Genomic DNA, 25727 nt, shown 5'->3' with positions numbered 1-25727 from the left:
ATAGAACTCATCCGATGGCGGCAAATATTCTTCTTATTGTGAGCCCTGCGTCAAAGAGGTTAGTACAATAAGAATTTCATCATAACTCATAGGCATACTTGAATTTGATTGGAATTGTTGTGGAGGAGGTTGTGGTGGCTGCATAGGTTTTGAATAGAACTCCTCTTCTTGCTGCCAATATCCATGTTGTTAGAATTGTTGAGGTTCTCCCCACATGCAATCTGAATAATCTCTCTAATTCGAATTGTAAGCGTTGGAAAACATGTTGTCCCATGATTGGCTATGGCCTTGATAACCCCAAGCATCTTCATTCACAGCGAATTGAGAACATTGATGAGTTGGGTATCCTTGCCCATAGGACACACCATATGTAGGGACACTTTGCATTGTGGTCCTTTCGACATATTGTGACAATTGAGAAGTAAGTTTCGCCAATTGAGCTTGAATGGTAGCAAAATTCATGTCTTACTTCTCTAGTACCTGAAATCAAGGAAACAAAACTAAATCAAATATCAAAAGTAAAACAAAAAAAAAAAAAAAAAAAACACAAACAGAAACAAAGTCAGTAACTAAAAACAGAAGACACGAAAATATACAAAAAGAAATAACAAGGGATTAGCAAAGTTGTTAATCCCCAGCAACGGCGCCAAAAATTTGGTGTGAAAATTAACTTAACACACAAATTAAACCCTCTTGTATCAATTGTAGTAAAGAATGTAAGTAGGGATCGTTCTGGACCGGGGATTAGGAGGGCTTGCTAATAACCTCTAAACTGACTTAAAAACATATAAACAAAGTTAAAAACACTAAACTAGACTCAAAGAATTCAAAACAAACTCAAAGAACTCAAAACAAGCTAAAAACGCTCAAATCTGCCTAAAAACATAAACTGGGCAGATTTGGACTCTAAACACACTTTTGGACGAATTTTGGTTTTAACTTGGTTTGAAATACTTAAAAACACAAACTAAATCAGTTTCTAACTAATATGACTCAACAAGGTAAAAGGAGTTTTGGTTTTGACGAATTTGAAAACAAAACAAGTAAATTAAAGAACTAATGAAATCTGCACGAATTTGAGTAGATTGAATGGATGGAAGGCTAGCTAGGAGGTTCTTCTCCACACATGACACACTTGCAAACAAAACGATTTCCAGTTGCTTTTCAATAAACTACAAATTCTCAACGCCCCAGATTAAATGTGAATTGCACTAATTAACCTTCAGATTTTCCTAATTTCATTGAATTGGATGATTGCATACAACAACCCAAAGCATTCCCCACAAGTTCCCTACATGAATTGCATAATAGAGATACAAGCAAGAATCATTAAGTTCTATAAAAATCATAAGCATTGACGAAACACTTGTAACTATGAATTGCATGAAACTTATGCCAAGAATTTACTTAACACGGTTGTGATGAGCAACCTTTACTACTTGTGAATATAAGTTCATAACGATTAGGTGAAACTCTTGCTTAACTTGAATTCATTTTCATCACCCATATTTCATGCCTTAGACGGGTTGAATAAAGTTTTTCATAAGCTTCAAAGTACTTCTCCTTCTTGTACCAAGAGGAAACAAATTCCTCCGGCTGTCTCCTTGCATAATAGATGGCCAAGCAACCATGTCTGCAAGAAAAGCCTATCAAATCCCATCTTCTACATGAGCAAGTGCACCCATTCAAATCCACCACAAATATATTACCTCTGCCTTCATCCACTTCAAATTTTTCTCCTCCAGACCATGTAGCTATAGTGTAAGAGTGTAGACATGTAAATTTCATTGCACGCAAATGATGCATCACAAATCTCCATGTGGTACCTTTCTTGACGAGACGAAGAGAATGGTACCTTTCTTGACAGCTAAATCGCTGTGGTTTGGCAAGAAAACGGCTCGAAAGTGGTTGTCTTATTCTCAAGTTAGCCACTTTTGAGCAATGTTCTAGCCTAACCACGGTGAATTAGCTGTCGAGAAATGTACCATTCTCTTCATCTTGTTGAGAAGTATGATTTTCATTTTTGAATCACTCGATTTCGTTGAGTATTGAAGAAGTTATGAACGTTTAAAGTTTACCCGGTTTCCGGCAAGTTTTCCTGTTTTCCTGCAGATCAGTCATCTTTCAGGCTATTTTCTAACCATTTTTGGCAACCATTAGGCTTTCAAATAGATATAATCTTGTTCTACACTTTCCAATCTTCATTTTGATATATTATGGGTCGAATTTGGTTAAGAAACGATTGAGTTACGAAGCTTCGAAAATGGGGACACCCTCTTGACCGTTTGATTGGCTTTAATTAATTTGTGTGGTTGAGATTAAATCACAGACCACACAATTTCATTAAAGCCAAATCTAACGGTCAAGAGAGTGCCTCTTTTTTTTTGAAAAATGGGGATCCCTCTTTTGTGTGTGTGTGTGTGTGTGTGTGTATTATGCCCCTTAAGAGAAGTAACCCATTTAAAAAATATATATAGGAATTAGTTATGGGACCACTCCACATTAAACTTTAATAATTTAAGCCGTATTTTTTGTAAGTCTCTATTCATAGAACATCCTTACAAAAATCAATTCAATTCGAAACCATTTGCTTATTTAATTGTCATGATAAAAATTTAATGTTTCTTAAAACATAATGTTCATCAATTTCTTTAAATTAAATTAGATGTCTCAACAATTTAGCTAATATTTTGTAAGGATGCTAATCAACTAATTAATCACCATCATGAAGTGCTCACCCAAACAGCTTCCTTAAAAGCATGGATTCAGTCCACATGTATAGGCTATATAGGCTAGCCCCATAATTAATCCCTAAACTTCCATTAATTAATCATGAATTTTTAAAAACTAGCCTCTCTGGCCGGCACTCAAGTTTAGAACAGACTGAGCGTAATTGTAGAAAGCCTCACCATTACAGTAATTCCTAAAACCATACGCCTCTGCTAAAATCAGTGGGGTCATGACTGAGATGGGTTTAAACCTTTATATACACACACAAGACTGTTCAAATTCAAACCGGCCTTTGAACAGTACAGGGATAAGCATTTGTACTGAAAAGTTTCAAAACCAAACAAATTGACTAAGTTCGAGCTCGAGGTTCACAACCTAAATTCAACTTGAACATGCAAATGTTCGATTTTACACGCGTATTATGTGTAGGTGGTTGATAATATATAGATCAACACATATATATGGTAAGTTTTAATGTTTGAGTTATTATCCAAAATAATAGACGAAAGTGAGGTTATAAGAATGGGATTACATAGGCTGTTGCATAATTCATTTGCTTATAAGAATTTATCCCTTCAACATGCATGCATCAATTTCAAAAGAAGAAACTTTCTCATTCTTCTAAAATTGCTTCATTGCTTGTTAACAAATTAAGGACATACCATCACAACATATTAGCAAGGATGTTAATCGTACGTACGTACATGTCTACCGTGATTTGATGATTAATTTCTCTTATAACGCTCATAGTTAAGTTGTAGTTAATTAAAAGAAATTCAATTACTTGGTTATTAAGTTGTCCCAAATCCAAGAGGGTAAAAACACAGCAAGGGGCTAGGAACAAGGACACACACAACATGCAAATGGTATGACTAGTCTACGTATAACTCAAAAGACATGGAACATTGGAGTTTGCCTCGGTGTAAGAAAGGGTAATATTAGGGAGGCTAAATATGTGGATTAAATTTTATAAACTAAATGACATAAAAGTTTATGATTGGATTATTACTTAATTGTTGATTAAAGTGTTTATTTTTTTATTGATGACACATTATTTAGATTGCAAATTTAGTCTACAAATTTAATCTATCTAGTATTTCTCAGGTAAGAAATTAGGCTGACGGTAGACACTAGCTTTCTTGATCCTGTTATTTGTTTCACATCTTGTGCATGCAGTCCCACTTTTCTATTGTATATTACATCTGGTTTACTTATTTACTTCAACTAAAAGGACTTTAGTTAAATCTCTCTCTCCTCCCAAGGCCAGGCCCCCATGCATATATTTTGAAGAAGGGAGTGAGTTGCACCTCTTTCTTCTGGTGGGTGTGTCTTGGGACCCAACACAGTTGAAATTTGAGAGAAGGGGGAAAGGACAAAAGGGGAGAGCACCCATATCTTCATTTCCCTTTCTCCTCCTCCTTAGTCCCCACCCATACACCTCCATGTTCTTGTGCTTTCTAGACCTACCAACCTCTTAAATCTCTTCCGATATCAAATACCTGCATTTAATTCTCTCATTCTATTTATCTCTCCCCCCCCTACATATATCACATCGACGACCAGCTACCATAGTACTTCAAACACCCCATTGCTGAGCCTACTTTCGTCTCCAATATCTCTATATATCTGCAGCATTCGAAAAAGAATATAGTCTGTGCTTCTCAATTAATATGTCAACCAGTACTGCTCATCATCGTATTCTTCTCCTTTTTCTTCTATGTCTTTCTTTGCATGCATGCAATGCCGGGCGTCTTGGTGCGGTTCAGAAGAAGTCCGACAACAAATTTCACATCATCAAGAAGGTAATATATGGCGCATATTTTGTTAAATAGTTTTTCTTAGATCGGTTTTCAAATTTGAGTTGTGTACAACATAAATAGTTGATTGGGAAATAATGTTTGACATTGGTATCAATTTACAAAACCTGATAGCGTGGATATATTATTAACACGTACTGAGTTGATTTTGGTTGTTATTTCATTATATTGGCGGTGTACCAGATACTATAGATTGGTTCTTGTAAGCAACTAATCAGCACTCCACATCCAAAAGATTGGATGAATTTATACCAAGCCAGCTAACTACTTAATTAACTATAGCTTTATGGTATTGTGCAGAGTACTAAAGCAAGGGGTTCCGATCATAGCATTCCAGTTGTGCCAATGATGAAGTCTTTCTCATCAAAGCCATCACTTGATCATGTGGAAAAAGGAGAAAGCACAGTACTACAGACTCAAAGTGATAGTATTAATACTAAGGAGCCCAAGCAAACAAAGACCAATGATGATTTGAAGGCCAAATCAAGAAAAAATACAAAAGGATCGGCCTCAGCCTCAGGTGCTTCTGTTGATCACCCAATAACTTCAAGGCATGATAAGTCGTCGTTCGTTTCAGTTTCATGGCGTGTGCCCCGCAATAAGCGTAGAGTTCAGAAGCAACCTGGGTTTAATCTGGACTACTCACCCCCAAAGACACACCCTCCCTCTCATAACTGAGATCTTCAAAACATATATCATATATATATATATATATGAAAACCTAATTTTGTTGCTTTTTCCTTTCTTTTCGAGCTGTGCTTTAAAACTAATATATATACTTCTCTAGCTCTTTCAATCCATTCCACCAATATACATGTGGGAAGTTATTGCAGTCAAGAAACCAGTAGGGCCTCACAGAATTCCTCCTAGCTAGCTATAGCTAGGGTTACATGCTCTTGCCGGCAAAAAGTACTATATATAAGTTATGACTGTTTAACAAAAATGGATATCGTATGTGTTATCAGGCTTTTCAATCATCCATTATTATATTTACATCAGAGAATGCCTCATCGTCTTCTTTCTTAACACTATCTTATCAATGCTGTTGTAGTTAATTACGACTAAGCCAGGACTCCAAAATAATTTTCACATGGGTTAAATATACAGGAACTGGGAAAGAGTACTGCAAGACATGTCTTGGATCTGCATGCCTAGCTATTCTAATTTATTAGTTGCATGCATTAGGAAATTTTGAATGGATAACTAGTTTACCCGCCCAGTTTTACCTTTGGTAAAACACGTATATTTACCAGTGGTAATCGTAAAGCTCAGAACACACTGTGTGTGTTGGGATAATGGGATCGACTTAATTCATGATTCAGATGTTCCTGCCCAGATCTTTGATATCTTTAATTGTGATCTTTTGATGAACTTCGCTCAATAAACCCTTCGAATTATGGAGGTAGAATAATATATAACTTAAAAGAAGTAGAGACGTGCATATGATACATGACCTGAGTATCTCAGACATTGATGGGTCAAGCATATATGTATCAGATATGAAGTGGTTGGTTTTTAATTGAGGAGGATGCATGGCAGTTGTAGCATGGCCCTACACTTCTAGTTAAAGTTCAGATAACATGCATCGCTTTGGTATTTCTTTCTTATTCTTTTCGGTCAACAGGTATATACATTCCTTTTGAGGAAGGTTAATATATAATTAGCAGTAGGTTTTCTAATTTAATCATCAAGTTGATTTATAGTAGATAATCGGTATATATCTTTAATCCTTTTTTATCCTTTATGGATTTGGATTTTGAATACGAGTTTTGTCCTAAGTTATTCTAGGAAATAAAAGGAAATTACAAAATGATCTACTACAAGAGTATTGGCATAGTTAAAAAGAAACAAACTAACTAAAATGACCGTAGTATCAATGGCGATGTACTTATGTCATAAAAGTCAGTCTCCATTGTTAGAGTCACCTAAAGACCAGGAGGCTACATGGCCTTCTCTTCTACTAAGTTCCGCCTTCTCCTTCAATCCCAATTCTCTTTACACTTCAGGAAAGGCCCTTCATCCTTTATAAGTCTGACTTTTCCACTAAGTAATATATCATTCCAACGAGTCGGTTATAATTGGTATATTAGAGTATTTCTAATTCGTAAGGGTTCAAATTAATTTACCACTTCATTCTAATATATAGCAATAGCTTGTTCAATTCCTTTTTACACGTTAATTTGGGGACTTTTGGTGGGTTATGACTACTACTTTGCATGTGTTGTGCCTTTTTGAGGACGTTGACATGCAATGAACTTCAAATTTCAAAGTCTTCTTTTTTATTTTGTATGCCAAGAAAAGGCAGTGAACCTTTTTTGCTGCTTGACCTTCATTACCTTATGCATTTTGTTCATACAACCATATTTCCCCCAAGTCAAGTTAATAATATTCAACCTCACTAGTTTACAAAAAATTCAACTTGTTAGAGTGGTCATTAGGCAGGCATGCACCATGTCCCAGAGGACCCAGATCTAACCCTGAGAGACATAAGATGCAACATTTTCAAGGGTGTCCCCAAAAACATATAAAATATAAATGTGATTCAACTGAGTTTTTAAAATCCCAATATAACAAGTAGTAGATCAATATATCTTTATTATGGGTAATGTAGACAAACATCCCATTGTATCTCCCCCACCCAAGTAGCTAAAATTCTTTACAACCCATAAATTGGGAACCCTATGTGCCTCTTTCCAACATGATCCAACGGTTGGAATTGCACACCGCCTAATCCCCATTACCAAAACTTGTTAATTTCCGTTCCTTGTTTGTTTGTTTTTCCATTATTTTTCTTTCTCATTCATCCCAAAGAAAAAAAAAATGAGAAAGAAAGGAGAAGAGAGTTGGGGAAATATACAGTTTCCAAGACGGGATTGTTTCCCTCTACTTAATAAACCAGATTGAAGCTCCCTATACATTTTGTCTCCCAAGATTAAGTGGAGGCAACCTTGTTTAACCAATTAAATATCTATGTATCTACTATATGTACATTATAATATTGGGCATTAGGTGTGCATGCATGCCACTGCTTGTAAGGAATTTTTTTTAAAGTGTCCATTATTCAAGCGGGTATTTTCATCCTCCTTTTATATATATTATGACATGTGAAGTACCGCTTGAATACTCAATACTTGAAAAAAATCTATCACCTAGAGGATGACAAATTTTCTGGTACTTTCTGAAAACTTTGATGTAAATAACATCTTTCAAGAATTTACTTGATCAAATACCAACTGTTGAGTTTGTTTAATTTTATGATCTTAAAGAAAAAGGGATGGATCGGTGCTTCCTGTTATATATTGGAGATTTTCCGACTTTCAATGTTCAAGTCAAATGCTACATTAGAAAAATGATGTTATAGATTTTGTTAGATTAGTTATCGGTGGGGTTCGAACCCACGTCGTCATGCAATGGTTTAACACATTTCTATCATTGTGGCAAAGTACTACTTGCATTAGAAAAAGGATGTGTCTATATAGATTCATACTGTTTTAACCAAAAATAGTTAATTTGTTCATTACGCGCATTAATATACATACTTATATATTTTTTTTAATTCTTTAATCTTCTGTACCCATCTTAATAATTTTTAAATCATACGTTTTATTTAATCTTTTTTTTTTTGAACAAAAGATATTATCTACACTAAGGGAGATGAGGGCCTTAGCCTCACAATGAGATATAAATAAGGAGTAATTAGGTTTTCATCCTTATTTTTACTACTCTATTGATTAAAACCTTATTACTTTTCAATTTTTGATCAAGGTCCTTTGTATTAATAATATCATTAATTATTTCAATAATAAAATATTTTTTATTTCTAAATATATTCATTTAATATTAAAAATGTTACAATTAGTATATTTATATTTATGGATAAATTTTTTATCATATATTTTTATTTTTAGTTTGTACCCATTTTTAATTTGCAACCATTATTTTTATTTTTAGTTTGTACCCATTTTTAATTTGCAACCCTTTTTTAATTTGTACCAATTTTCCTTTCAGTTTTAATTTGTACCCATATATTAATTTCTTTTTGTGCCCATATTTTTTAAAGTTTATTTGTATTGTACCCATATTTTTTTATTTATTTGTACCCATTTTTATTTTTGCTAAATGTACCCATTTTGAAGAATGTACCCATGTTTTGATACAATAATTTTTTGGTTATTTTTTATGAATGTACCCATGTTTACACACACACACACAATAGTATATTTATATTTTAATATTTTTAATCCCACAAATTATGGTTTTTTATTTAAAATCTCATTACTATAAACAACTATAAATTTTAATTTTTAATTTAAAAAATATAGTAACGTACATGAAAATAAATTATTAATTAATTTCAGGGACTTTGATCAAAAATTAAAAACCAACAAGGTTTCAGTCAAAGATTGTTCATAACTAGGGACCGCATCCAAAGTCTCCCTATAAATAATATGGTTCAAATTCGCTTTTGGCAAAAATTGAACCTAAGACCTCTCACTTATAAGTGAAAAAAAATACTACTAGACCGTAGAACTAAGTGGCCTCACACTAGGCTAGTATAATAATGTTAAATTATACTTTTTTTTTTAAACTCAAATGTAGAATATATATATATATATATATATGTATATGTATGTACATAGTCATTTTTAATACATATTATTTTCACACATTTTTCAATAATACATATAAAATTTACGTATTCTATAAGTATTTTTATCATGTTATTGAACAAATAAAAATAAATAAATAATATTTTTTTTTAAATTGGCTAAACTGCTCAAAATATTGTTTAAGCAAAGTTGTTGAATAATACATGTACGTAATCTTCACGTACTATACTCGTTTAATATTGAACTAATTATATTAAGATTTTATATTGAATTGAGTTGAAATTTTCTTATTTGTTGAAAGTTCTCTTATTACATTCATCTTGGTATAGCCAAGTACTAATGTTGTTAGTCACAGGATCTTCATGTATAGCACATTCTTGCAAAAAACAAATGTCGATGGAGTGTCGTTTTGTGCAAGTTTATCATAAAGTAATGTAAGGTGTTGTCCTCATAAGCATTATCTTTCCGTTTACTTAGATGTAGTTATGTTAAGTAGGCTTTGTATGTTATTTTTCTTGTGTTTGTAATCATGAGATTGTATTCCTAATGGATGATTTTTTATTCAAGACTTTTAGTTTACATACTACATTTTATTTGATGTATCACGTAGTTGAAAAGTCAAACAAATAACTAATAAAAATACTACTTACTAAAAATTAATATACAAATTGTTAATGCATGAAATCAATGGACTTCAAGTAAAGTTAAGTTGGTGTAAAGACCTTCGGAAGGGTTGGCAAAGCAATCTGCAAGGAAGGTAGAATAAGTATCCAATGTGGGATTGAATGCACTTAATGTGGTGCCCCCACTTATCGCATTGTGATTAGCCTTCAAGTTGGAAAGAAATCTTCCATTGGTTCACTACTCCAATATATGCTATCACCGTCGGAGCCAAAACCGACGAGAAATCCGATTTCTGTTGGAATTTTGGCAAAAATCCGACATAAAACAATGTAATGTCGCATTTTCAAAGCGACACTATTGATAGCGTCACGAAAGGGCTTTAGCGTCAGTTTCGTGGCTTAAACCGACACTAAACAGCGTCGCTTTAAAGCGACACTAAAATTTACGTCGGTTTAAAGCGACGCATACGTACAGGTTATGTCGCTTTAAGGCGACGTTCATTAGCAATTTAATTGTAAAATATTCATCCTACTGTCGCTTTTAAACGACACTGAAATAATATTAAATCAATTTAATATCCCAAAAACCGACGTCAAATAACAATTAAATAAATAAAATATGCAAACTAATAACGGTCTTAACCGACACCACCTTTGTTAATAATAATAAAAAAAACCAACAAACTGCATTCGTCTTCAATTCATTGTAACAGAAAAAATTTATATAATTATATTACTAAATTCCAAGGCCAAAATAAACATTAATGAAAATAATTAACAAGAAAAATAGTGCCAAAATACACAAATATTGTACATACATTAATGAAAATAATTAACAATAAAAATAGTGCCAAAATACACAAATATTGTACATCTAACGTTCCACTTAATATACAAAAACTCATCCGTCATAACAACTACTAAATCCGACATTACAAACATAACATAAAAAAACAAAAAAGATAGAACGATTAAAATGTCATATTTAACCGACAAGAAAGCGAACCAAATAAACAACGGAACCGAATCTGCTCCTGAACGTGGCACAGATCCTTCTTATCCTTGAGGTCCTACATTTGATGCCAACATCCTCGACAAGTCCACATCAGATCCAACACCCGCAAGCATTTCAGCAAACCCCCCAGCTGGAAATTCAGGACAAGGAGCAGCCATCTCGAGTCGATATATTGGCACTTGATAAGGCGGCTCCTGCATGTAAGGCATGAGAGGCTGCTGCATGTATGGCATAGGCGGCTGCTGCATGTATGGCGTAGGCTGCATACGCATCGGATACATAAGATACGGAGGTTGCTGATTATGGCCAGCATATGGATATGCAGGGGTTGGCTGACTTTGACCCGTCTGTTGAGGAGGAGGAGGCTGACTCTGGCCTAACTGTTGGGTTCCCGGGCTATACGGTGGTTGTGGTTGTGGCTGAAATCTTTGGAAAAGCCACGTAAACATCTGACTTTGCTTGTTCTCTAGGTCCGAAATCCGTTTATTGTTATCTTCGTTCCTCAATTTCAACTCATTATTTTGAGTCATCAGCAATGCCATTGCACTATTAGATGACCTCTTGGAGGAAATTGATGTAGAAGACGAAGAAGATGCATAGGACACCATATCAGGAGTCACCCCATGACCGTATCCTCTGACTCTATTATACCTCTCAGGACCCATTGTATCAACATACACTTGGGTCCTAAGATCTTCATTATCCTCTTGCCCCGACTGAATCAAAGTTTGCATATTGCTCTCCATTGTTGCCTAGCATTACAATTTTTAAAAATAAAAATTCAATCGTAAAACAGAAAAATAAGCTATAGATAATAAAAATTAATAACAATGAAATACTAACACAGTAAAATAAATTACCCCTGTACGCTCCGATTCTTCATCAATCCAAGTTTCATTTTTTCGTGTATGACATTCACGAAAAAAGGTTACTGGATCGGCTTCTTTCCCATGCTTCTTCCGCTTTACCAAAAATAAAATTTCACACAAACAATTTTAGGCAAACCTCATTAAAATTAAAATTTATAACAACTATAGAATATTTAAAATAACATTTCTTCAAATTGTACAATCCATACATATTCTTGTCGCTTTCTTGCAAAAGATTTTGTACTAGTAGTATGGTTCATTGTTTTCCTTTGCCGATTAATCTTGTTTTTTTCAGCAACCTCCTGAAAATAAAAATAAAAAAATTATTACACAAATTTATAGTTATAACGAAATAAACTACATCGATTACCTTTGTTTTATCTCCACTCCAGTATGCCAACAAATTACCCCACTGGGTAGGATTCACATCAGGAGGAGGCTAGCGACGCTCCTCTGCAGCTCTCTCGGTATAATACTTTTTTTTTAACTTATTTCTAAACTCTTTATGTACATGCTCAGCAACCTTAAGCGTCATAAAGCGGATCAAAGGCATTTTTGGTATATCTGCATGTTCAAAAACAATATTTCCCTACATCCATAAAAAAAAAAAAAAAATCAACCAAGTCAAATATTATAACATTCATTGAATTATTCTTTTATTTTCTAATAAAAATAAAAATACCTATACCTTAATTCTATTCCAGAAAGCTTCCTTATCTACATCCTTAATCTTACGCCAATGCTTCGCCAATGGGAGTTTTCTGTGGTCTCTAACCTCCGATGCCACATATTTTGAAAATGCACTAGAATTATCACTAATGCATTTTCCGGACATATCAAACGAACAAAGTTGTTTCGTCCATTTGGGAACTGAGGGTCCTCGCCTCCGTTGAGATGTTCCTTGTTCATACAAAAACCACAATTAAAACACACCAAAAAGTAGGAAACAGATGTAAATTTTCAGTTTATAAGAATAATAGAAGATTAAACACACAAAAAAAACGAAACTAATAATAATATGGAAAAATAACCAGCTTCGACCTCCTCCTCTTCCACATGAAGTTCCTCATAACGTTGATGATCACTACTACTATCCATAGCAAAAGTAAAGGAATCACGGAAGAAATACGGAATACAGAAGATGGAGAAGGAGAGGGAGTGAAATGAGGGAGTGAAGGGAGTGAAATGAGAGAGACGGAAATGGGTCGTAGAAGCTTAAATATGCAAAAAAAACTTAGCGTCGAAATATGCAAACATTACGTCGCTTCAAACCGACACAACCTTTGACACACTTTTGACTGCAAGGATTCTGGCGTCGAAATAGGGTCATATTACGTCGCTTAAAACCGACGTTAGTCTGACAGATTTGACTAGCGTCGAAATAGAAGACAATTGTGTCGGTTTGAACCGACGTTCTTCTGACAGACAGTCATTGCAGTGGCCTCGGAATTGGACGTGCGAATGAACCGAGGCATCGAAATAATACATGTTTGCGTCGAAACAATAACTGGTTGCGTCGGTTTAAACCGACGTATGAAACGAGGCGTCGAAATAATAAGTGGTTGCGTTGGTTCAAACCGACGCCACTACTTATTATTTCGACGCAACTATTTATTATTTCGATGCCTCGGTTCATTCGCATGTCCAATTCCACCCTAATTCTTCCAATCCATTTCCCCGTGCAAAAAAAACCGGGAAAATTCCCGCCCAACATAAAAAAAAAGAGTTTAACTAAAAAAAAAAAAAAAACGCAGGAGAAAAAAAAAACAAAAAGTTTAACCCAAAATTAAAAAATAAGCAGTTATGTTATTTCATATAATATTTTAATATATAAAATTTAACTTATACATAATACTTAATAAAAAACAGAAATATAATTTTAGGATCATTTTGATATAGATGCCTTATATTTGAATTTTTTTAATCAAACATCTATAACTTTGAAACTTTTGATCAAACATTCTTCTGTTAATTTTTAATTAAAATTTTGATTTTTATTGTAAATAATTGACCAACTAGTTCATAAAATAATATGATAAATATTCTAAAATCACCACAAACATCCTATCTTATCTTATCATAATTCGTTTAAAATGAATTTTTCTTATGCAAATAATTTGTTGTATTAAATTATAAAAACATATAAACATCATATTAACATACAATTATGAAATATAACATGCACAAATATTAAATATAACGTACCAATTTGTATTAATCTGGGTATAACACAAGATTTTGTGATATCCAGTAGTGTAAATATTTCAAATTGAAGATCGCATTCATTCACTGTATTCATATAGGGTGAAGGAGTGTACATATAAAAAATCAACAAAATCGGAGTTAAAATAACCGTTAAATCGTGATTTTTCGTTAATAATCGTCGAATAAGTTGTTCCCGTTACTTTGTCTCAGAATGTTTGTTTTTTGCAATTTTTGGCGTATGCGATCTCGAATTATATACAAACATGTTTGATGGTTCGATCGTTGAAATTAGTTTCGTGGAATTCGTATTCCATCAAAACGATAGATTCACTAACACTTAAAAAGTTTATTCATACTTTCATTAAGTATAACACAAGATTTTGTGATATCCACTAGTGTAAATATTTCAAATTGAAGATCGCATTCATTCACTGTATTCATATAGGGTTAAATATTTCAAATTGAAGATCGCATTCATTCACTGTATTCATATAGGGTGAAGGAGTGTACATATTGATCGGTCTTCATTCCTCATGGACTTTCACTATTAACCCATTCGCACTTAAATAACATCACAGCTCGACCCCTATCTCCTGCCTCAGTAGGACCACAATATTTAACCTCGAACATATCGACAACTCTGCCATAACAATTCACTTGCCCAATTGCTCCAGGAGCATTTGCAGGTACAAAGACACCACAATTTTGATTCTTATGCTTATCATCCACAGATTTTATACGAAATCTAAACCCATGAACAATGTGACTTTTATATCTACTCACAACCCTACTAGGATAATTAGCTAGCCAATGCAAGTCTTCAGATATCAACGTGTCATTAGCATGATAACTTGAATTCATCTGTAATAAGTATGAAGATAAAAATTGACAGAATAACTATAACATGTTATAATTAAAATGCATAACAATAAATAAATAATGTGATTGTTATATCAACTCACATGTTGCTTGAACCATTCTAGAAATTCTTTCTTGCTTAGCTCCTTAATTTGTCTCATAGTTAACATTTCTCGACGATGTTTAGTTTTCAAGAATTCCTCATGTTGGCTACACAATTATGTCCAAATTTAGATAATTAATTTTTCAAAGTTAAGAAAATCAATAAAACATTAAAACGTATGATTAAACGTTCTTACCTTCTAAATGGGTTCACTTCATCACAATTATTTAGAATGTATCTATGACACTGATCAAGAGCATTTAGATCAAGCTCCACATGTTCTTCTGAACCCATATAACATCATTTGGAGTCAAAAATTGATAACCCACCAAACACTCCACGTCCAATACCATCTTCATTTCGGCCTCTACGGGTACGACGAGACTCGACACCTCTAAGATACATGGAACAGAAGGACAAGCACTCATCCACCAAATATGCTTCAGGAATAGAACCTTCAAGACGACCCTTATTACGAACATAGCGCTTCAATGTTTGCAAATACCTATAATTATAAACGAAACACAAACAATTATAATTATAAATTAAAGTTATGACTACAATTGTAAAAAATTTATAAAAAATTATTAATTACCGTTCAATTGGATTCATCCATCTATAGGGAACTGGCCCTGCAAGAGCTGTTTCATCTGCCAAGTGAACTGGAAGGTGCACCATTATATAAAAAAATGCAGGAGGAAATATTTTTTCAAGTTGACATAATGTCAAGGCAATTCTTGAACTCAGTTCCTTGAATCCTTCCTCAGACTCCTTCTTACTACACAACTGTCTGAAAATTGCACTCAACTCTAATAATACCATAGTAACAGCTTTAGGCAAAACCGGGCGTATTGCAAGCGGGAGTAACTGCTGCATTAAAACATGGCAATCATGACTTTTCAACCCATGTATTTTTCGTTCATTCATGTGCACACATCGTGATAAATTTGATGAATATCCATCGAGGACCCGAATAGTAGACAACACATTGCAAAACGCAGTTTTTTCTTCTCTTTTCAACGTGAACAAAGCTGGAGGTAGAAATGTTCTATTTCCTTCTCTACGTGGGTGTTGACTGCGTCTTATGTTCAAAACTTCAAGATCTGCACGGGCAACCAATCCATCTTTAGACTTTTCTATACCTAGCAATGTTCCCACCACACGGTCACATATATTCTTCTTGATATGCATAACATCAAGATTGTGTCTAATCAACAGATGCCTCCAATAAGGTAGTTCATAAAAAATAGATTTCTTCTTCCACTGATTGTTACCACTTGTACTGCTCAAAGTTCTTTTTTTGCGTTGCCCAACTGAAGCATTTTTCTTTGGTTTTCCAAAAGTAAATCTCAATGTGCAAAGTTCTTCGAGACATTGTAAACCAATCCACTGCCTTGGTGCACTACGATGCTCTCGACGACCATTAAAAGCTGTGGTTTGCCTTCGAAACCTATGATTATCTTCAAGAAAGCGTCGATGCCCCATATAACAAATTTTACGACTCACCGGCAAGTAAATAGATTTTTTATCATGCATGCAATGTGGACAGGCTTTATAGTCATGTGTACTCCATCCTGACAACATTCCATAAGCCGGAAAATCACTTATAGTCCATAAGACAGCAGCCTTCATCGTAAAACTTTGGTTGGAATACGCATCATAAGTTGGAGTGCCCACCTCCCACAACTCATTCAACTCGTCAATCAGTGGACGCATGTATACATCAATCTCTTTACCAGGACTGCGCGGTCCTGGTATTAAAAGAGACAACAACAAATTTGGTTGCTTCATGCACATCCAAGGCGGCAAATTGTAAACAGAAAGCACCACATGCCATGTGCTATGGTCATTCCTCATTTTTCCAAAAGGATTAAATCCATCATTGGCCAACCCTAATCGGACATTTCGAATTTCTGATGCAAAATCCGGATATAAATTATCCAAATGTTTCCATGCTAGAGAATCTAAAGGATGTCTCATAAACTCATCTTTAGGACATTCAATTGCATGCCACCTCATATGTTCAGCCGTATGCTTCGACATAAAAAATCGTTGCAATCGTGGTTTTAAAGGAAAATGCCACATAACCTTAGCTGCGATCTTTTTTCTCGACCTATCCGCTGCGTTGGTAATTTTATATCTTGATTCACCACAAACCGAGCACACGGTCAAATCCGAAGTATTTTTCCAATAGATCATGCAATCATTGGGACATGCATCAATTTTCACATACGTCAGACCCAAGTCATTTATAAGTTTTTTTGCCTTATAACAAGATTCAGGCAAACAATCCCCTTCAGGCAACATTCTTTTAATTAACTCCAGTAAAGTTGTGAAGATCTCGTCTGGCATTCCCGCTAAACACTTGATCTGATACAGTCTTACAACTGCTTCTAATTTCTTAAATTCCTTACACCCTGGCCACAAATCTTGATCTGCCTCTTCAAGCAACCTAAAAAAAGTCTCCACCTCTTCTGGACGCCCTTCCCCAATAGACGGTTCAGTAGACGGCCCAACACCTTCTTCTGTTAATGGTTGGACAAATACATCATTAAGAAAGTCATGCATGCCAATCACCTCATCTCCTGTTTCTTCTTCTCCAATTGCCACATTTTGCTCTCCAATGTTTTGCTCGCCATGATGTCGCCATCAAGCATTTTTATAATCTTTATCCATATCATACAATATGAGATGTTCAATAATAGTGTTCCTAACAAAAGTATATCGATTACAACATCTTTTGCAAGGACATCTAAACTTATCAGGACCAACACCATTTGCAACTGCTTGATCCAAAAACAAATTAATTCCAGCTGTATACGCTTAAAAAATTCAGGGTATCGTCAACCAACTCTTGTCCATGTTTTACCAGTTTACGAGGGTAAAATATTACGCTGACACTAAGATGCCCACAATCTTGCAATCCCTATCATGTAGGCATAACTATTAGAATTTTCAATTTCTATCTTTCAACCCTCGAACTCTATCACGATTGCAATCTTTTAATTTTCAACACCTATTATAGTAAAAACAAATTAAAATAACAACAAAAAAGTTATCAAAATTATGCTCATCTAATCCATTCTAGTAAATAACAACCAAAAGTTATCAAAATAACAATAAATTAAAATAACAATTATAGTGCAAAAGTTATATTTAATATTGTTAATTTAACATAAATGCTTATTTAAATTATTCATTCCATTTTCTCATAACAATTCAAATTGTAAAACAAATTAATTTAACATAATATATTCTTATATTACTAAAAATGATAAGTTTATGTTATATTAATATTGTTAATTTAACATAAATGCTTATAAATATTATTCATTTCATTTTCTCATAACCATACTGACACACCCCATCCCGAAGGAGGGCATGCTGGCCGTCACGTGAGAGTGACGTAACCATTTGCACAGTACGGAAGCTTTAAGATACAATTTAAATTGATACACCCGGAGGTGAGTCCTAATTTTGTCCAATCTGTCAGAACACCGTCGAATTCCTCGTAGTCACCACACCTTTGTGATTCCTGAACCTGGAGGGGCGCAAAACCAAAATTGAGTGGGTCAGTAAAACAATTCTTTTCCAAATCCAAACATTTCTCAAAACGTTGTAACCCCTCTCCGTAAAACCTGTATACTTTCCCAGAAATGTAAAATATAAATATACATATATATTCTCAAAACTTCATTTTTACTATCTCAACATTATCTCTTTATCAATCATGCCATGCCATGTCTAATTCAACAGTTAAGTATGGATGCATCAACAATAATCATATCAGGTGCAAGAAAGTAATCAACCGGAGGCCCTCTCTAATAGCCCTGCCCGGTTGAACCTAGAGCTCAAAATCTATCACTCTCACTCTCTGCCGGAGTCACTCCGCGTGACCTGTACGGCCTTCTGCACACAAGTTACGCTCTAGTGCTTTCTCATCAATCATCTGTGCACATAATCTAAGGTCACCCACCAGTCGAAATCTCACTAACACTCTTCGACTGGCCCGTCGCACCCACTCCGCGTGGACTGTGCGACCAGCATCTACTTGGATCCAAGGCGAGCGTGCGATGCGGTGAATACTATAAGCACTAAACCATGGTGCAGGATTTGAGCTCAATATATATCAACATCATCATAACAGTATTTAAATACTCACCTGATATTCACCTGTGCGTCCGCCGCACCATTCATTCATATGCATCATATCTCAATATGCATCATATCTCAATATGCATCATATCTCAATTCATACTTTTCATATCATTTCATGCATGGCAATTCGATTCACATTTCTATATATATTTCATATACTTCTATGCATGGCATCTCAATTCACATTTTCATATAATTCTATATACCTTTCGTTTAAAACATAATTTCATTCTAATTCAATTTCTGGGAAAACGTCAAGTATATAGATATACGGAAAACAAAACTGCCCACTCACAGATTACATCGACGTCTCGTAAGTCCCTGAGCATCCCTTGGCCATGCCCGATGCCCGCATAAACCTAACCTATACAAAAGTAACCATTTTGACGTTATTTAACGCCTAACCCAAATCTTAGTTAATAACTCCTCATATATTGCTCAAATTGGGTATATGAATATACCACCGTGACCTACACAACCTCAGGATCATCCCCATATTTTTAAAATAATTTTTGGAGGTCTCACGCGCCTCCACGCGCCTGACGTGGCACGGACCTACGCGCCCCCCACGCGCGGCCACGTGACATGCACACTGACGGCTACAGTGAACGGCGTTAGGGAATATTCCGTCAAATCCTAGTATATTCCGTTAACAACTAACGGTTTCCGTTAAAACTGACTAACGGCGTCAGAATATTCCGTCAAACTTGACGGAATATTCCGTCACCTTCAACCTTCAGCTCCGGCGACCGTCGCCGGCGCCGGAAACTGGGTAAATTTTCAAAACCACTAATTTCACTCGTTTTTGGTCCATTTTCTTCGAATTTTACACCAAAATGAAGCATTTAACACCTACTATCACGTTGGAAGGTTTTTAAGGTCCAAAAACAACAAGATCATACCTTTCCAAATTTCACCAAATTCGGCCAAACTCGAACCCAACGATCCCGACGTCCATTTTGTTCAAACGAGGCACTCCGAGCCTCCTCGTGACCTCCTTAAGCTCACTGTGAGCTTGGTTTCACCTAAAACAAATCCAATTCGAAGTTCATGAACAGTGCAATATCACGGGGTCCTTGAAAACTAGGGTTTTCCGAAGTAGAACTTACCTGAAATGGATACCATCGTGCTCGTGAAGTCTTCAGGGTTCCAATGGTGGTCTTAGATTCGTCGTTGGTATAGATTTAGGGTGGTTTTGTGGTTGGTCCGTGAGTTCGAAGGAGAGGGAGAGAGAACTGAGAGTTTCGTGAGGGAGGAGAGAGAGAGACAGTATGCAGAAAATAGGGAGAGGATTGAGGGATGTGGGGATCCCTCGTGATCCTTTTCCAATCCCCAACTCCAAACCACAAAATTTTAACCTAAAAATCTAAGTTCCATCCTTAATAAATTCCATTTTATTTTCAAAACTTAGGAACCTAAATAATTAACAACTTGAGCTTCACATACTTAGTATTTCTTAAGGGCAATTTCGTCCATTCACAGCCACGAATGTAATATTTTGGAACGGGCTGTGACACATACAAATTGCAAAAAAAAATTATTTAACATAATATATTTTTATATTACTAAATATTATAAGTTTATGTTATATTTAATATTGTTAATTTAACATAAATGCTTATAAATATTATTCATTTCATTTTCTCATAACCATTCAAATTGAAAAAAAAAATTAATTTAACACTGAAATAATATTACTAAATATTACTAAATATTATAAGTTTATGTTATATTTAATATTGTTAATTTAACATAAATGCTTATAAATATTATTCATTCCATTTTCTCATAAAAATTCAAATTGCAAAAAAAAATTATTTAACATGATATATTCTTATATTACTAAATATTATAAGTTTATGTTATATTTAATATTTTTAATTTAACATAAATGCTTATAAATATTATTCATTCCATTTTCTCATAACAATTCAAATTGCAAAAAAAAATTAATTTAACATAATATATTCTTATATTACTAAATATTATAATTTTATGTTATATTTAATATTGTTAATTTAACATAAATGCTTATAAATATTATTCATTCCATTTTCTCATAACAATTCAAATTATTCTCATCTAATCCATTCAAGTAAATAACAACAAAAAATTATCAAAATAACAACAAATTAAAATAACAATTACAGTGCAAAAAAATTTAATTTAACATAATATATTCTTATATTACTCAATATTATAAGTTGATGTTATATTTAATATTGTTAATTTCGTTTATAAATGCTTATAAATATTATTCATTCCATTTTCTCATAACAATTCAAATTATTCTCATCTAATCCATTCTAGTAAATAACAACAAAAAATTATCAAAATAACAACAAATTAAAATAACAATTAGAGTGCAAAAAAATTTAATTTAACATAATATATTCTTAAATTACTCAATATTATAAGTTTATGTTATATTTAATGTTGTTAATTTAACATAAATGCTTATAAATAATATTCATTCCATTTTCTCATAACAATTCAAGTGACAAAATTAATTAATTCGCCTAAATATTAATTAATTTAACAAAAATAGTAGAAATTTATCTAACTACTTAAATTACAATTTTTAAATAAATAAACTTGTGTATTATACAATTTAAAAATTAAAGAATTTAGTGATTGAAACCTGAATTATAGAAGAATTCCGTCGTCGATCAATTCTTTATGTACTCAACCAGCTCAAATAAATTCCCTACAAAAATAAATTGTATCTAAAAATTAAACATAAAACATACCTTTGTGAAGAATAATGAACTTGCAAGCAAGAAAAACTGGTGAAAGAGAGAATAAAAATATTACAAGCAAGAAAAACTTACCTTTGTGAAGAATGAACTTGCAAGAACTCGGGAAGAAGAAATTGCAATGGTGAAAGAGAGAACCAGAAGGCTTCGTAAATCGTGAGAATGAGATAAATGCAAGAGAAGAAGAAGAAAACACGGGGGAGGGTATATAAAGACTATCAATCTATCGCTTACAACCGACACCGGGTTTCAAAATATTTAAAAAAATAAAATATATGTCGCTCAGAACCGACGCAGGATTTAAAATATATAAAAACAACAATTAGTGTCGCTTCTATATGCGACACCCATACTTTATGTCGCTTAAAAGCGACACTGTTTTATTTAAAAGAGAGAGAAGTCAGGAGAGAAGTGAGAAGAGTGAGTTATGTTTTGGATTGAGCTCATAACTCTGATTTTGAACACAAGGATCTCGAGAGAGAGCTAAGATCTGTGAGCTATGTATGTTATTCTTCCATAACTTGAGACAACAATTCTTCATTCCTTAAAGATAAGACGTTTGTACCATATTTTCTATTTTGGCCGGAAAGTTCCATTTTTTCTGGCAACTAAAGCTTCGACAAGCATTGTAAGGTAGGGTGTTTAATTCCAAGTTCCTATACCAATGATTTATGGAATATACGGGTTGTTTGTAAGATAAATTAATACATAGAAGTTCAATTAGGGTTTGTGTGTCATGTTGGGGGCTATGTGTTGTGGAAAAAAACTTTATTTTTGACTTGCCAGAATACTGGATATGTTCCAATTTTTTGTTCAAGTATCCAGTTGCTGAAATTTTTGAAATTTTTTCCATTATATGCATATGGAGTGCATGGTGTGCAAGGCTATAACTTAATATGAGAAGCGAGAATGTTCACTAATTATGATGCATGTATGTTGTGCCTTGAAATTTAGCGAGTATGACCAAAACCTAGTTGTGGCCCCGACCTCAGTGAAAAACAAAATTAAGAAAAAGCTTAGAGGATATTAAGGGTCATGCGTGATCATAAAATAAGCGACAACAAGTTTCATGTTTTCCACGTGTACGGTTAAGTGTTGGTTGATATACATAACAAGACTTGCAAACTGTCACTGTAACCTTATATATTTCATCGTTTGGATTCTAAGCCAATCGTATCCACTATATGTAATATATGTGATCATTGTGGATTATGTTTTAATTGTATCCACTATACCAATAGCTTGCCATTAAAGTGTCTTATAATTGCGAAAACCAGCTCGCTGCCCGATCTCCAATTTTATTCATAGCATGGGCATATACTGTACATATCATGTGCATGTCGTTTTCTTACAGTGTACATATTGTGTGTTTACATATTTGATACTCTTTGCATTAAGATAGTTTGGGACATGGTAGATAGGGGTGGGCACGGTTTGGTTCGGTGCGGTTTTGAGTGAAACCAAAACCGAAACCTAAATTTTTTACGGTTCTGTTCGGTGCGATTTTGAAGCCAAAACCGAAATGAAACAAAACCGTTTGGTTCTGTTTGGTGCAGTTTCAAATGGTTTCGGTTTGGTTTTTAAGAAAAAATGTACATTTTGCAATTTAACATATTAATAAGCATTTCCCAGTAGCAATAGGAAAAAGACATTTGTTATGTAAACAATTAGCATGTTGCATGCAGTTGTGATGTTAAAGTATGTTTGTGCAACAAAAGGGTGTCCCATACAAGATATAACATAAAACAAGTTGAATAACTTTGAATTCATTAAACATGAACGAAACTTTCATACTAGAATATGTGATATCATGCTTCAAATGAGTGGACTTCATTAGATCATTGTTTGACTCTTGATAACAAGATTAGTCCACCCTTGTACATATGTGTGCGTGTGTGTGTGATGGTATAAAATAACAAAGGTCCTTTAAGTTAATGAACAAAAGAAAGTGATGAATAATGATATTCTAGTGTGGTTGAGTCCATACTAAATGTATGGATTCTAAAAAACAACCAATTAAAACATGAAATCTAATATGGACATTTAATTAAATGTTTATTAATATTTGCGGTTTGGTTTGGTTTCGGTGCAGTTTTCAAAAGCCAAAACCGAAACCAAACCGTTTTCTATGTTGCGGTTAGGTTTCAAAACCAAAACCGTTTCAAAACCCTCAAAACCAAACCGTTCGGTGCGGTTCGATTTGGTTCGTGTTTCGGTTTCGGTTTTCGGTTCCAAATGCCCACCCTTAATGGTAGACGCTGAAGATAACAAGGATACATAGTCCTAATGTTCATTATCATATAATAGTTAGAAAATACATTGCACAACTATGTTACATTACTTAACATCTAAGCCCTCAAATTTATTCTACCATAGCTATTAAGCACAACCTTCACCAAACGATCACCAAATTTTATTAAACGATTTGACCTCCTTCACTATCAAAGAATCTCATTGTGATTAATGCGGTTCATTTCTCTTCGCTACCTGACGAATATCCTCAAAACCCTTGTTGCATTCCTCATCCATTTCGGTCTTTCCCTTTCGAGAATGCTCATACGACTCAATATGGCCACGACGCTTCTGCGACAATTCAAAATTTAAGAAATGAATCCTTTGTTGAGACGTGTTAGGCTTTGTTTTCTACTAGCTTGCATGGTATAACGCTTCATTGGCTTTACCGTTGAGGTCCACAAGTTCTTTTTTTGCCTTCACTAGCTTGTGGTTCCAATGCTCGGCAACGCCCGTCTCATAATCGAATTTCCCACAGACATGATCTATATTTTCTAGTGACGTCTTACAGTCAACAAATCTAAATGATGACATATGATTTGCCTTGGATAATCCAGAAGTGGAGGAGGTTCCATGTTGTACCACCCCTGGAACTCGATGTTAAAATCCTCAATTTGTCTGAACTTGGACATGCTGGTGCTGTGAATTGTTTTGGCTATTTGAGAAGTGCAATGACTTTTTGCTATGGGTTAATAGTTATGGAAAATAAGTGTGAGAAGCCTATTTATACAAGTGTATCATTGATGTGGATGAAAACCCATTGGGTGAAATAGCGATTATTTTGAAGGTACTTGTGTGGTGAGGATTTGATGCATATGACCTACGAAAGTTGTAGGAATCCCCACCACTCCTTTTTTTGTTCCTCTTGCTACTTCATTTCCAACATATAGGTTAGTGAATTGTCAAATCTCACACCCCCTACTTTATTTCCAACATATAGCTTATCAACTCCTGCTACTTCATTTCCAACTTACATATAGGTTAGGGAAATTGATCAGTGGCAGAGCCACATGGATGCCAGGGTTGGTCTAAGCCCATTCTAGAATTTTTCTACTATATATCAATTGTGTGCAAGCTTAAATAATATTAAGTGTCAGGTCAATTGGTGAGTATAATTTGATAGTTTCAACAAGACATAGGTTTGAAACTTGATGGTTTTTACATCTTTTTTTTTTTGTTTTTTTTTTTTCTAAAGCCAACCTTATGTTTTACCATATAAAAGTCAATTCCTTTTTGGTTCTATACAATTTAGAGGAGGATCTAATTATGTTGAAAGAAAACATCATAGTAATATAGTTTTGAGACATGACTTTAATTTTTTATTTGAATTTAATGCGGTAATTTTTTTAATTAAAGCTCATAAAAATGCCATAAGCAACTCTTTGGCCAAGGAGTTTTATACATATCATGTGTATGTAGTGTGCATACTATGTGCATACCATGTGTATATAGTGTACAAATCATGTATTTGTATATGGATTTGTATATATATAACTAACAATTGGCCATTATTCTAGAATTAGGGACCTTATAATTCCTGTATTTGTGTTGGAATATGATTATGATAACATGGTTCTCACAATATGTGTAATTATGTGTGAAGATACACTGTAACATTGGTATACTAATATACATATGATTATGATTATAGTGATATAGATTAATTAATTAATAAAGAAATAATATAACTG

General features: G+C 34.0%; 2 protein-coding genes and 1 long non-coding RNA gene across 3 annotated transcripts; 1 reads left to right on the top strand and 2 right to left on the bottom strand.

Moving 5' to 3' along the window:
• The first annotated feature begins 4077 nt into the window (after positions 1-4077).
• On the top strand, positions 4078-5540 carry LOC126604752 (root meristem growth factor 10-like). The gene is made up of 2 exons (XM_050272061.1): positions 4078-4532; positions 4848-5540. Exons 1-2 carry the CDS (start codon positions 4401-4403, stop codon positions 5223-5225), a joined length of 510 nt encoding a protein of 169 aa, XP_050128018.1. The 5' UTR covers positions 4078-4400; the 3' UTR covers positions 5226-5540.
• Positions 5541-14400: 8860 nt separating this feature from the next.
• On the bottom strand, positions 14401-17398 carry LOC126602186 (uncharacterized). Its single transcript, XM_050269023.1, has 5 exons — positions 15426-17398; positions 15160-15335; positions 15027-15114; positions 14832-14937; positions 14401-14730 (listed from the first exon to the last, which is right to left on the bottom strand). Exons 1-5 carry the CDS (start codon positions 17396-17398, stop codon positions 14401-14403), a joined length of 2673 nt encoding a protein of 890 aa, XP_050124980.1.
• A 753-nt stretch (positions 17399-18151) lies between these two features.
• Positions 18152-19526, bottom strand: LOC126604746 (uncharacterized). The gene is made up of 2 exons (XR_007616729.1): positions 19284-19526; positions 18152-18371 (listed from the first exon to the last, which is right to left on the bottom strand). It is a non-coding gene; the product is annotated as an uncharacterized LOC126604746 (long non-coding RNA).
• Positions 19527-25727: the final 6201 nt, after the last annotated feature.

The sequence above is a fragment of the Malus sylvestris genome, chromosome 2 (assembly GCF_916048215.2).
Source record: "Malus sylvestris chromosome 2, drMalSylv7.2, whole genome shotgun sequence".
Lineage (NCBI taxonomy): Eukaryota > Viridiplantae > Streptophyta > Magnoliopsida > Rosales > Rosaceae > Malus > Malus sylvestris.
Note: the sequence above shows the minus strand (reverse complement) of the source record. Positions and strands in the feature narration are given on the sequence as shown.

Coding starts and splice junctions, on each gene's coding strand:
- LOC126604752 (XM_050272061.1), top strand. CDS start 4,401: ATGTCAACCAGTACTGCTCATCATCGTATTCTTCTCCTTTTTCTTCTA. Junction 4,533..4,847: donor AATTTCACATCATCAAGAAG/GTAATATATGGC, acceptor GGTATTGTGCAG/AGTACTAAAGCAAGGGGTTC.
- LOC126602186 (XM_050269023.1), bottom strand. CDS start 17,398: ATGCATGACTTTCTTAATGATGTATTTGTCCAACCATTAACAGAAGAA. Junction 15,336..15,425: donor TGGATGAATCCAATTGAACG/GTAATTAATAAT, acceptor TTATAATTATAG/GTATTTGCAAACATTGAAGC. Junction 14,731..14,831: donor TAGAATGGTTCAAGCAACAT/GTGAGTTGATAT, acceptor TACTTATTACAG/ATGAATTCAAGTTATCATGC.